The sequence below is a fragment of the Osmerus eperlanus genome, chromosome 5 (assembly GCF_963692335.1).
Source record: "Osmerus eperlanus chromosome 5, fOsmEpe2.1, whole genome shotgun sequence".
Classification (NCBI taxonomy): domain Eukaryota; kingdom Metazoa; phylum Chordata; class Actinopteri; order Osmeriformes; family Osmeridae; genus Osmerus; species Osmerus eperlanus.
In genome coordinates, this window is record NC_085022.1 from 18629170 (window position 1) to 18643217 (window position 14048).

At 46.8% G+C, this 14048-nt stretch overlaps 1 protein-coding gene across 1 annotated transcript; it reads left to right on the plus strand.

The window, feature by feature from the left end:
- The first annotated feature begins 298 nt into the window (after positions 1-298).
- Positions 299-13641, plus strand: LOC134021424 (protein arginine N-methyltransferase 8-B). The gene is made up of 10 exons (XM_062462229.1): positions 299-1113; positions 3546-3776; positions 4641-4796; positions 6518-6581; positions 7607-7749; positions 7990-8077; positions 9093-9208; positions 10499-10649; positions 12206-12327; positions 12671-13641. Exons 1-10 carry the CDS (start codon positions 1045-1047, stop codon positions 12752-12754), a joined length of 1224 nt encoding a protein of 407 aa, XP_062318213.1. The 5' UTR covers positions 299-1044; the 3' UTR covers positions 12755-13641.
- Positions 13642-14048: the final 407 nt, after the last annotated feature.

Below are 14048 nucleotides of genomic sequence, written 5' to 3' on the forward strand. Positions count from 1 at the left end.
AATTCAGATAGGGATAATGAGTTACAGCAGTATATTGTGTGTTACATTTGAATGTAAAATTATATTTGGTCGAATTAAGTCAAAGCTACTGTAAATGGACATGGGAGAGCTGAGGAGCTGTCTGGTATTATATTTATATTTTGGAAGGAGAGTGAGAGATGGAGGGGGGCTACCTCCGTTTGTCACACTGATTGGTCCAATCTGATTCAGCTCATGATCAGCTGTGCAGGTGAAGCACCAAGCCGGCCGTGCTGCATGCTATCATTTGACTCTTGCATTGTAACCGGGTTACTTCTCTCATCATCGATTATTGTTGGGGTGTGATTTTAAGTTCAACTTCCATTGTGGTATTCAAGCTCGCCATGGAATCCCAAAGAATGGCAAATAAATCAAGCACAGCAACGGGAAAATTACAGTGATTGGAGCTGGACATCAGGAGAGGGGACTGTGAGTTAAGAAGTGTCATGATTGCCTTAAATTAAAGTTATTGTCATACTCTCATGCGCAGACATGGAAACTGGTACGGATTGATCAAGGACGAATACACCCCATATTCAGTCCGATTCTGACACGTCGCGGGAATAAGACCTACGGTACTATGAAGACCTGGATAAAACTCTATACAATTCTATATACAGAAAAAGTGTTGCAGAACATACATGTGTAAACTGCACCTATATGATTGTACTGGTCGATCTGACTGTTGAGCTTTACAGATTTCCCAAACAAAATTGCATGGATTGCGGAATATGCTCATCTTTATTTTAAACTGAAGTGATGTCAAGTGATGAACAGTTGCTTTCTAATCTCCAAGAAAGGAAGATTGAATATAGTGAACTTTTGAACTGGATTCCACTGCCCATTCACCTTGGACATCTCGGAATCTTACGACAGATAATTTTCTTACACGTTTTATTATTTATTAAGTTAAAACAAGATTATCAAATTATGATGAACGTACACAAGTCAAAATAACTGCTTTCAAGGGGAATCAAATCTTTTTAAAGCCTTTCATATCAAGTTGTGCAGATCTCGCCGGTTCTCATGGGAATAAAACACTCTTCTCGCTGTATGCTTCTGAGGAGAAAGATGGCGGAGTCAGAGAGCTCTGAGGTAGGTTTGAAAATAATATTACGTTATAGTTCAAAAATATATGTTCTGACATCTTATATTTGGCACAGACGCTTTGGGGGCTTTTAGATAGCCTATACACTAAACAGGCAGCTCTTTGAACAAGAATAGTCGAAGCAAAGATAACAGCTTAAGCCGGCATGGAGTTGGTGTGCATTAGACTGTTTCCTACCAGTAGCCAAAATGAGTAAAATCGTCCACGACCACCAGCCACTGACTGTCAATTTCTTTCATCTTGGGTTGAAAGAGCAACACGGGAATTTCTTACAGAAATCAATATGCTGCTTCTTAGACAATTGGTCATTTTGATTGCCTAGTCATTGCACCGTCTGTGCCAGTCAAGTTTTTATGTTGCTCTGGCAGTGACGCCGGTATCCTACAGTCTGTTGCTCCGTTTGGAGCTCCGGTGCTGTAGGCGAATGTGCGCTCTGCTCTGGTGCTGCAAGGTGCTCTGTCCATGGTCCTGCAGGCAGGACACTGCTGGCACCCAACGGCCCGCGTTGTTCAGATTGAACAGCCCTTCTAAAACGAGTTAAACGAGTTAATTCCCGCTACATAGGCCCGATGCTTGCTTTATTCAGAGCGCCGAAGATAAGAAAATACCAATTGTTTTAGTGCAAGTTTTTCAGAAGACTCATTTATCTCATTGGCAATCAGTGGAGAATGTGTTGAAGGTAAGCTGACAAAGTTTAGAAATGGCGGTAGTGTGACGGTATCAACAGATCGCCCCTGGGTTGGACACCATACACACCAGCACAAATAATACAGTTCTCTGTATTCCTCTGGTTAATCTGATTGGCCAGCAGCACACTGAGGCAAGCAAGGACACTGTGATCTCTCTTTCTCTCCTCTCTTAGACTACTGAATACTGCCTTTTATCTAGCAGCATTGTAACATTTATATCCAATGTTCCACTTAACTAACCCAGACCTTCATAGATTTGCTAGAGCATTCTAAGCTTCAAGTGTGTAAAACACTTGAAGCTTAAACCGCTAAAACACACCAGCACACACCGCACCCTGGCAGCAACAATGAAACAGCATGCTAGTCAGCATGCAGCATCCTCAGATCTCTTCACTAACGCCCTCCTAAACCCCACCTCCAAGGTAGGCTGTGAAGCTGACTGCAGAGGCCAGATGAACAGGACACAGTCCCCCCCCCCCCCCCCCCAGCAGTCCTGCTCAGGCCCACCTCTCTGACTGACTGACCGACACCAGCTCATCATGTGTTTCTCATCTCTTTTGCATTTAGAAGACTGAGGAATGTTACGTGACATCCACTTGCAGAATTTGGGGGGCAGAAATATTGTACTGTAGTAAAGTAGAGATGTCGTGTGCTAAGATTTGACACACAGGCTTTTACTGTGCCTCGGTCTCCCTGTGGGATAGATGCCCTCAGGTGCCTCTCCCACTAGGTGAATTGCAGCTATTTTTGAGTATTTACTGGCAAGGATTTCAGTGAACTGGATGATGTCTGAGGCTTCCAGCAACAGCTTGGGATTCTGAACCGTCTGGAAATGGTTGTCATCAGAAATGCTCACCATGACAGATCTTGTTCGGAAAAAAGGTTTCAACTTATATTTCGAATTGTGTGTGTCTGAAAAGACCTGCTTGGTCTGAGTGTGAATAGAACAGGTGTTTGAAGAGGCTGCATAATTGCTACCAGCCCATCCAGGTCTTGGCCCAGCCTGGTCTCACTGCATGGCATTAACACAATGACAAGCCTAGATATGTGTAGCCAGTGTGTCTGCTATGCACAGAAAGACAAAGAAGAGTGCCTGACAACATTCCTTAAAGCTAAATCAATACCACTCAGAGCCATTAGGCCAAAATGCATTGAGCTGTTTCGTTTTTCAATCTCCTGACCTCTCTGTTTGTCCCGGCGCTATGTTGGAGATGGTGTGTGAGGGATGTGAGTCACATGTCTCCCTCTGAGTCCTGGAACATGCCTATTGATGGGGCCATCCCAGAAGACCTTGCAGGTGACAGTCAGAGACAGCTCCCTCTCCCCGTTCCCTGTCAACAGACATATTTGTTGTCTCTAGGAATGTGGTCCGTGGTTTCACCTGGGGTTTCCCCCCAGGGGCAACATCTGACAGATAGCTGAAAGGCAATGGGAGACTGTGGGCAAGAGGTAGGAAGAGAGGGAATTAAACAGGTGCCAAGACATGAGCTGTTGTCTTGGTGTGAAGTAAATGCTAATATTAGTCCCTCTTTCAGAGCTCCCACTGAGGTAAGGGAGAGTTATCCTTTGGCCATCAGCCCTCAGAATTTGTAAAAGGGAGGAGGCCTGTCCTTCCTCGCCCGGTGTTTGTTCTGTGTCTGTTCTTTCATTCTTTGTCGTTCACTTTCTCTTTCTTTGTTTCTCTCTCTCTTTGTCCATCCTGTTTTTGTTTTCCCGCTCTTTCGCAACAGCAGCCACAGCCACAGCCAATCCGCATCATCCAGTCCCAGTCCACCCAGCCCACCCCATTGCCCAGGCCCGTGCCCTCCGTCCACCATGTGCCTAGGCCACCCCACACGCCTCACTCTGCCAGCCTGCCCAGCTGTCCCGGCCGAGGGAAGATGGCCAAGTCCCTCAACCCAGAGGACATGACTTCCAGAGACTACTACTTTGACTCCTACGCCCATTTTGGCATCCACGAGGTAGGGACTGCTCCTTTGTGTTCAGAGACCATGTGTCATGGAAGACAAATGGAGAGTGTTGTCATTACAAAGCTCTAAAGTGGGCAATGACAGTAGCGTTAGAAACCCCTAACCACTCCAGGCTTCCCTATGGTACTAGAATAATAACACTTTACTACAACTCTGTGATTTTACGTACCTACTATATTGGGTAAGGCCATGTCTATGTATAAGTCCATGGCAGCTCTATAAACCACTCTGTATTCAGAGCAGCCTTAGCTTTGTGGAGATAAGGTTTCGGGAGGTATAAAGAACGCTGAATGGAGGGAGGGAGGGAGGGAAAGAGAGGGAGAGAGAGAGAGGGAGAGAGAAGGAGAGAGAAGGAAAGAGAGAGAGAGAGTTGGAGGGAGGGGGGCTGAGAATAAGAGGGGCGTAGAGAGAGCTGGTTCAGAGTGGGACGCAAAGGTTGATTTTTGTTCTGTTACATTTTTAGATTTGAAATGTGTTTGCTCGACATGATTCTTTCTGCTGCAGTGTTTGTGCCTGAATGACTAAAAAGGAATTAAAGGAATACACACCATTTTTAACTGTATCTCTGTGCATGTGAGAGGTAAGGCCAGGATTACTGAAACTGCAGGGAAGAGACTCATGCCTCTCACGTCACCATCCTCAGACCTGCACCTCGTTCAGAAGGCTGGGCGTGGACATTTCATGCATCATGTTTTCTGAATATACTCCCAGAGAGATCAGGTTAAAATAATAATAAGGTTAACCTTGCGGCGCAACTGGACCAGTCAGGGTTCACGTTAGCGGCGGTGCAGTTCCAGTGCACGCGGCGGCTGCCTGTGTTTCCGTTCCCTCAGTCCGGTCATGTGTCCCTGTCAGGAGATGCTGAAGGACGAGGTGCGGACCCTGACCTATAGGAACGCCATGTACCACAACAAGCACGTCTTCAAAGACAAGGTGGTGCTGGACGTGGGCAGTGGGACAGGCATCCTGGCCATGTTCGCTGCCAAGGCAGGAGCCAAGCACGTGTACGGGGTAAGACTCTCCAGGCACTCGGGATCCGTGTGTGTGTGTGTGTGTGTGTGTGTGTGAGAAAGCTTGGTTCGCTGGTCCCTGGGTGTGGTGTTATCTGGCGTTGTGTCTGTGTGTGGGAAGAGGGGGGCACTGTGTGTGTGTATGTCAGCCTGGTGTGTGTGTGTGTGTATGTCAGCCTGGTGTGTGTATGTGTGTGTATGTGTCAGCCTGGTTCACTGGTCTCTGGGTGGGGTGTGATTAGGCTAAACCATCTTTATGATGCCAGGAGGCTATGAAGCCTTCCTGGGAAGCTGCTCCTCCAGACTGTGTGTGTGTGTGTGTGTGTGTGTGTGTTACTAGGCCGACATTTATCTTAAAGTGGGATAGCGTATGTGTGTAACCATCAGGTGAGTTGACTGCCTCTGTGTCCCAGCCCCCCACAAGCTTGCTTTAGGGCACAACTCATAAAGTAGGAAGGCCATGACATCTGTATGCTGCTCATTCAGGCCCAAGCTCAGGACAGATGGGACTGTCAGGGAGAACATGTCAACTCACGCTTGACTCTGACCAGAGGCTATGCCAGTCATGCTTTACTGGGCTGGACAGAGCAGGTATGCCCAAGGTGACAGGCCCAGTGTGCTTCAGGGGGGGCAGCTTCATCCTGGATTTACTCTCCACAGTAGACACACACACACACACACACACACACTGGGGGCTCTGCTCAGCGCACAGCAGAGAGCCAGAGGGCAGGTGAGATACACTGCAGTCTCGCTCTGTCTGTCTCTGTCTCTGTCCTGACACACAGCCCTCCCCTGGATGGGTTAGAAAGAGCAATTGTGAAACAGGCACTCGGAGGCTCTCGGCCACAGGCTCCACAGAGGCATGTTGGGATGAAATCTATAGCCGCTCCACCTGGACTTTTAAAGTTCACCATTGATCGCCGTCTCAGCCGTCCTCCACACGAGTCCTCTCAGAAACACCAGTGTCCACTATTGACGTACGGGAGTCCTCTTGGCAGAATAACCGTCTTCGATTTCACTCGGTTATTTCTGTGAGCTCAATAAATCGAGAGCATTAGCAGGGTTGTGTGTGTGTGTGTGTAAACTCCTGACCCCCCCCCCCCCCCCCCTTATAGGTCAACAGGCAGAGTCCTGGGGTCTGGATGGTACGGCGCGCAGACACACACATGCATACTGCACACTCCTACACACATACTGACGCAGATGTGCTTAAGTGAAAACGCACACACACACACAACCAAGATGGGTGTGTTTCAGTGCGGCCACTCACTGTGTGTTTTCCTTCTAACAGTCAGAAAAAAACTGTGAAAAGAGGAGGGACGTGCTGGAGGTTGTTAGATGTACTCTTCACATGGATGTGTGAGAGAGTTAGGAACCCGAGAGAAGGCATCAACCAATCAGGGCGAGGAAACCGACTGGGTGTTAGCGAGGGGCGAGTGTGTCTCCAGGCCCTGTCTGAGTAGAGATGTTTGCAAGCTAACCTTTCTTGAGTCCATTACCTGTCTAAACAGGCGTGACAGGCAGCCCGACCCAGGGACATCACTCCTCCTGACATAGACACAGGGCTGTCTCACAGGGGGGTTGGAACATCCACAGTTACCCAACTGGACTGTTGTTGGGGAGCTACAGCATTGTTTATTGTATTGTGTGTGTGTGCATGTGTGTGTGTGTCTGTTCTCACTGCTTCCAATGTTCTGAATAGATGTGCTTCTGTTTCTGCAGATTGAGTGCTCCAGTATATCTGAATACTCTGAGAGGATCATCAAGTCTAACCACTTGGACAGTGGTAGGTAGTCAAGAAACACACTCACACACTCACACACTCACAATGATTTCTTGAATGACCGTCAGGAAGTACCAAGACCACAGGACTTCGGAATAAATAACATCAGACAACAAAAGCATTATCGTAGTTCCTACAGTACTTCTCCCCCGAGAGACATTCGCAATCCTGTGGAAACCTGAAAGTGAAGACTTACTACAGCAATAACTTGGAACACCGAAATAACAACACTGTCAACCGAAACCTCCTCCCTGGAGCAGTATGCATGTGGTACTGAGGGTCTGGTTAAGGTAACAGAAGGGACTGCTGAAGTGAACGCTGAGTTGTGGAGTGTGAGGGTAAACCGTGAGCAGGCCCGGGTCAGGGTGGGAGCTGCGCGTTCCCGCCGAGAAAGACTTCCTGTATCAGAGGAGCTGCTGAACTCCCAGAGTGTTGCCAATTCCCCTCAGCTGGACAGCCATTCTGCCGGGCTCCTCCAGCAGAGCCGATTAGCATGGAGACCCGGAGGCCTGTTTGGGTTATGTTAGCACAGGGACAGGGAGGTGGAAGGGGTGGAGACTCACAGAGACTTCCACCCTGTGTGGGCCTCACAGATCTGCTTGTCCCTGGGGGAAGGATCTCCCAAGGGAGGCACACATAGATAATAGTGGGATGTGTTGAAACACACATGTACTTTTATATAGAGTTTATAGGCATATATTGTAGGATGACACTGGAGATTTAAATTTCAATTTTTTCTTTGATGTGCTTTCATGTGTGACAATTCCATGTTAGTGTATTCAGGCAATTTCCATGGGACATATTGTTCTGGTGAATTGCAGACTTAAAGTTTTCCATGTTAAAATACTTTACAGTTGGCAATTTATATTTATAAGAATTGTGTAAATGATGAAAAATGTGCGTTGGTTTGTACGTTACAAGGTTAGGCCCTTAGCATGCAGTTAGCTTCACAGCTTTCTTGCACAATCTGGCCTTAGCATGTGCTACGATGCCACTGGAGAGCTGTAACTGTCTGCTGTGTGTTGCAGTCATCACCATCTTCAACGGCAAGGTGGAGGAGGTGGAGCTGCCTGTGGAGAAGGTGGACATCATCATCTCTGAGTGGATGGGCTACTGCCTGTTCTACGAGTCCATGCTCAACACGGTCATCTTCGCCAGGGACAAGTGGCTGGTATGGCATAGTTCAGTACTCAGAGGATGGGTGTGTGTGTGGGGGGGGGTGCATGTAAGTGTGTTTGTCTGTGGGGAGAGATACTCCCTTTGTTTGTTGATTTTTTTATGCAGAATCTGAGGTTTTAACCAAACTGACCGCCGGTTTGGCCAGTGTCCCTACCCGCTGGGCTGTGAGTGGCTGCCAGTCTGTCCTGCGCTCCACAATTGAGTCAGGCTGTTCCTCCTCCTCCCCTGACAGACACCTGGAGGCCTGATGTTTCCAGATCGTGCTGCCCTGTATGTGGTGGCCATAGAAGACCGGCAGTACAAGGACTTCAAAATACACTGTGAGTTCGAGTGCCTGTGTTTCGCTCCCCAGTTCCTCCCTGCAGAGTCTATTTGAGCTGAATTATTTCAGCTTTGCTAATGGACCGTGAATGTGGAATGCCTGCAAGACTGAACCAGACATACGCACCCACAACCCCTCCTCCTCCTCCTCACACACAAATATTCACACACACATACACATACAGGCACGCACACACCAGCTGAGCATCAATACGGTCCTACACGTTTACACAAACACACACACACTTGGTGGGATGCTAATATGTTTACCCTTTCCCTCGGCAAAGCGATGATCGATGTTTCAAGTTAACAAGCCTCTTCACCCCTGGACTACCTCACTGCAGGAGGGTGTCATTTCTCCATGGCAGCCCAAAGACATGCTGGAACAAAGCCTCTCTGCAACACAGACACATCCAGTACACACACACACACCTCCACACATCAGGTTCCAAGTAGTCTTACTCAAACGTTTCACCCATATTGTCCCCTGTCTGTTGTCCTAGCAGACAGGTGGCTGTGAATGTGAGTGTGGCACGCATTGAGGCTGGGGGCTGTCGGAGACTATATCCAGTCATTAGTCCAGGTCCTCGAGGCAGGCTGGCTGGCTGTCCCACCCAGGCACTAGTCTGGGCTGCATGATGGAGCTTCAACCTGTTCATTATCCTCCTTCCCTCCCAGTCACACTCCACCACGTTCTTAATGCGATAGGATAATAGAGATGCTTACCACACACTATCCTATCCAGCCATGAATAATGCATGAGTTTAGCTAGAGGGAAGTGCCCATTAACGGAGGGGCATCTTGATGCTTTGTGATGACTGGAGAGAGCAGGACTGAACTGCTTAACTGAGTGACATTCAACAGAAGATCCTGTGCAACTCTGACAAAGGCTTGGGTTAGTGGGGGTGAGTACCAGAGCTGAATACATGTTGATGCATGTACATGTATATGTCTGTGTGTGTGTGTGTGTGTGTGTGTGTGTGTGTGTGTGTGTGTGTGTGTGTGTCTGAACAGGGTGGGAGAATGTGTACGGTTTTGACATGACTTGCATCCGGAACGTGGCAATGAAGGAACCATTGGTGGACATAGTGGACTCCAAACATGTGGTCACCGACTCCTGCCTGGTCAAGGTAAGCAGAAGAGGAAGAAGCTTTGCTCAGCCACAGGGAGGAGAGAGAGGAAGAGACTGAGATTTGTGAGTCTGGACTGGATTGGTGGACGAGGGTTTGGAGAGGGACTGTTTGTGAGTTGGTCAGTTAGTTGTGTGTTCTGGAGAGAGCACACTGTCGGTCATCTGGTAGCATCTTGTAAATGTTGCAGTGTCATGTAAAGAGTCCATCTTTATAATAAGAGATTAGATTTTTGTCGCTTGAAAAGCTTGATTTGAATCTATGTTTTTGGTACAGTAAGTTGACTGAATGGATAACTGAATTCATTCCATGTATCTCGTACACATCTATTAGGCAAATAATCATTCCATTTCAACAATGTCATTACTGACTGTCAAGGGTTTATAATGAGTCAGTGGAGGAACTGGAGATGTCTGGACTGTGTGATGGGCGTCAGTGGGAGGATGAGCAGAATAAGCCATGTTGGTGCTTAGGGACCCACTGTCTGGGAAACGGACAGTAGGAGACCATGCTCTTAGTTGTTACTGCTGCCGGCCTGATATCAAAGCAGTTTGTTTTTCGAAATATGTTTTCCTTTGGAGACCCAGCTAGCCTCATCCACTACACAGCAAGCGAGGCTTTAAATGACGTGATTTAAGACTGCAAGGTGATGGAAAATTATGTTTTGGCCCCGACTGGGCTTTGTGTGTTTACCTGTGTTACTTGGTTGATGTGGAAGGAATTTAATGGGGTTCTATGGAGATTGAGGGGGTAGGTGGAGCAGGGGTGGTGATAGTCAGGCCAGGCATAGGCGTGGTTTGACTGTCCCCTAGCTTCCATCAGACTTTAACAGGACCTGGGTGGAGAGGAGCAGACCAGATGGTCTGGGACGCTGTCTGCTCCAAAGACCCAACTCTTTTTTTCTATTTTTTCCTGTCAGTACCCACACTAGGGCAGGAATCATGTTAGCATTGATTAACCGTTTTCTATGTTGAGAGCCCTATACAGTAAGGTTAACAGGCAGAACAATGTCCCGACCTCATAATGTGTTGTTTTAAACAACCTGTTAGTTTGTAAGAAGTGAAAATGGACTAACTCTAATGTGAAGGTGAAGTCAAAACACAACAGTGTGCTAAACAGGTGCTCAGTACAGTATGAACGGCAGCTTTGTAATTAGTTTGGTATGTTTTTCGCATGAATGTGTACAGGGTTCAGAGCTGGCTCCTGGGGAGCATAGAATTCAAAATCTGCCTTCACTTCGAACACACCTACCGTAGGAGTGATTCTTTATGGCTCTGCTTTTCTCTGTAGGAAATAGACATCTACACAGTGAAGACTGAGGACCTGTCCTTCACGTCCGCCTTCTGTCTGCAGATCAACAGGAACGACTATGTCCACGCTCTGGTCACCTACTTCAACATCGAGTTCACCAAGTGTCACAAGAAAACTGGCTTCTCCACCGGTGAGAAAACCAGCAACTGGATCGTCAGTCACCTCATCCACACAGAATGGCCTATATAAAGCCAGCGTGACCTTTCTGACTGGTGTCAAATACCACAGTAGGCTGCCTTTACAGAGGACTTAAAGACTGGTAAGCCCTCTTCAACCCATTGGATATCCGGGCAGGAGTTTATTCCCAGTGTTGCTGGGACCCCAGGTAGTGATTCTCTTCATCGGAAGTGTACTAGCAGTAAATAGCATGTGTGATCCCACTGGCCTGGTTACAAGACTGCTATCCCAGTTCTCAAAGCCTCTTGCCTTACCAAAATAACGTGGGAGGCTGTTGTCCAGACAAAGACTTTCCACTACTGAGCTATGTATTAAGGCTGAGGTTGCTGCACTACAGCAGAACACACTGATATCTGAATACATTATAACAACTTAGTGCTCCCTGTTTTATGGTCATGGTCCCCAGAAAGTATAAGCTGTGTTTTTTTGGAATTTATAAGTGACTGACCTCTAGTGGTGACTTTGTAGACAAAAAGATGACATCTTGACGTCTGGTCTGAACTAGGCAACGTTTTTACCTGTATCCAAATTAACACATGACAGTTGAATGACTGTCCGTAACTTAGTCACCCGTATGGCAACGTGACAGTGACATGTTGGTAAGTAAGCATTTGCAGTCTCCTTTGTCCTCTAAATTGATTCCTGTTTATCTATCATAGTCCAGGGCCGATAGCCAGCTTGCCTGTGATAAACATCTAAGGACCTGAGAACTTCCATTGATTCTCTATGCTCTCCTTCCTGGAGGACATTAGCTGCTATTGAGGTTTATGTTCACACACACACACACACACATACACACAAACAAACACACATTTATACCCACCCAGTCATACACACACAGACTCAGATACTCAGATATCATCGGCCAGGAAGGTCAGTAACTGTTCCTCAGGAAATGTCATCTCACCTATAACGTTAGCATACCAAATATCCACGACTGTGCTGGTGTATGGTTCCCTGCTGGCCGGCTGGTCTTTGATCAGCAGATTTCTTTTAAAGCTGGTAGTCCAGCTGCCCCTGGGAATCCAGATGAATCTCCTATTGAATGGCTTAAACCTTTGAGTGGGAGCCAAGCTGAATGAACCGGCGGGGATGCAGGGGGTGCACCCTTTTGTTTAGCCGTGTGGGCTATCAGCTATCAGCACTGTGCAGCTGGAGATTAGCATTCGGTCTCCCTCTCACACACACACATATACTCGCACACACTTAAGTTGACCACGTGCTGCATACTAGGTGGAGGCACTGGCTTGAACCACTGTGTAGGGGTGAAAGTAGCAGTGTTCAGTTCCACTCAGTCTGTGGGTCTTATCAGAGCTGTCAGACTCATAAACCAAACTTGGAGGTAAGGTATGTCTTATCTGGCATACAGCAGCCCTATAAAGATAACAGACACTACCTTTCTGGCAACAATCAATAGATGAAGTGCTATCTCAATTCCGACTGAGGTGTGTGTGTGCGTGTGTGTGTGTGTGTGTGTGTGTGTGTGTGTGTGTGTGTGTGTGGATCCAGCCCCTGATGCCCCGTACACTCACTGGAAGCAGACAGTGTTCTACTTGGAGGACTACTTGACAGTTCGCAGGGGGGAGGAGATCATTGGCAGCATCGCTATGAAGCCCAACGAGAAGAACATAGTGAGTCCCTTCACTGCCTCTCCAGACACTGGAACTAAGGCTGCTTGCATGAAACTTTCTGGTTCTCTAGTTTTCTCTCTCTCTCTCTCTCTCTCTCTCTCTCTCTCTCTGTCTGTCTGTCTGTCTGTCTGTCTGTCTCTCTCTCTCTTTCACACACACACACACACGCGCGCGCGCGCACACACACACACACTCACACACACTCTTTCACTGACAGGATGGGAAAGTCACACTGAATTGTCTCTCTATTCCCTTTTGACTCTTATATTCTCTCTCTCTGGCTCTGAGACCGTCAGTGATATATTATTAATAATACATTTGCATCCTTTCCTCCCTTGTACAGCGTGACCTGGATTTCACATTTGAGCTCGACTTTAAAGGACAGTTGTGTGAGGCAGCCATCTCCCATGACTACAAGATGCGCTAGGTGGCCAGCAGGGGGCGCCAGTGCTGAGAGCGGCCCGGCCAACCTACAGAGGGGGCTGAGAGCACTTGCCTGGAATACACTGCGCCCCGAGAGGAGCCATTGAGAGAGGGAGAGGTAGATGAATGGATGAGACGATAGACCAGATAGGATGATGCTCACGTCAGAAGAGCATCACAGCTGAAAGGCCCGTCAAGCAATATCAGAAATCCTCCACTGGCTACTAGCTACTAGGCTGACTGTTTTTTCAGAACAACTTTGAATGTAACACCTTTTGAATCAGAGAATGTTCTTCTATGGTATTTATGAATGTTATTCCGTATGTAAGAGATCATCTTGTTTTTGATTTGTATTGAGTTATTGGTCTTTGTTCTTCTAAAATAATATAACCACAGACATGAAGGAGGTTCAGTTGCACTTATAAATACATTTACATATATCTCTGTGGAAGAGATGTTAGCTCCTGTGTTTAACGGCTAACTGGAATCTCCACTTATTTGTTATTGTACATGTATTAACTTTAGGATAGACATTCAAAAATGAGTTATTATTTCCATCAATTAAGCCTTTGCTCTTTTGATTGTTTAAAAATCATGTTGACTTTGTGTGTAAAGTACAGCCATTATTCAAGCCAAGGAAAAATCATTGCATATGTGTCTTGTGAACGTTTGTTTGTCTTTGCAATCAAGTGATACACTGTAACTTAAGGGAGTGTGCAATGTAGTGTCTGAAGACTCACAAGATGTATGCACAGTTTGCACTCCAAAGGGAGCTTTGTGCTCTCTTTGTGAGTGAACATTGTCAGTATGTCAGGTGGTCTAACTGTCCTTTCTCCAAATACCAAGATAAAGATTTGGACTTTTACAATGACATCCTGTTATTCATTCTTAACACCATACATCAATGTATCAGTGTTTAATTGTGGCTTTGTTACACCAGTGGTCACTGCTTGTCACTTACCCTATCATCTACACTGGATCCACACAGGTAAGCCCCTCTGGTACCATAGCATGTCTCTGGGAACAATCAGTCGTAAAGTTGCCATCAGTTACTTTTACTGGACTACAAGTCTACAAAACCTGGATACCTTAATTTTTCTACTGTTTGGAAAGATGGTTACCATTCAGCCTAACAATTTTGTGTCAATAACTGGCAAGCAGTTACTTAGGTAATACGGCTATTACCTAATTACTGGTTTCCTGTTAATTCCGCATGCTCTGTTGTCAATTGATAAAATACTGACTTTAATCAATCTGGCCACTAGGTGTCCTCGGGAACCAAGACTTCAAACTGCTAG

Coding starts and splice junctions, on each gene's coding strand:
- LOC134021424 (XM_062462229.1), top strand. CDS start 1,045: ATGGGAATAAAACACTCTTCTCGCTGTATGCTTCTGAGGAGAAAGATG. Junction 10,650..12,205: donor GAAAACTGGCTTCTCCACCG/GTGAGAAAACCA, acceptor GTGTGGATCCAG/CCCCTGATGCCCCGTACACT. Junction 12,328..12,670: donor AGCCCAACGAGAAGAACATA/GTGAGTCCCTTC, acceptor TCCCTTGTACAG/CGTGACCTGGATTTCACATT.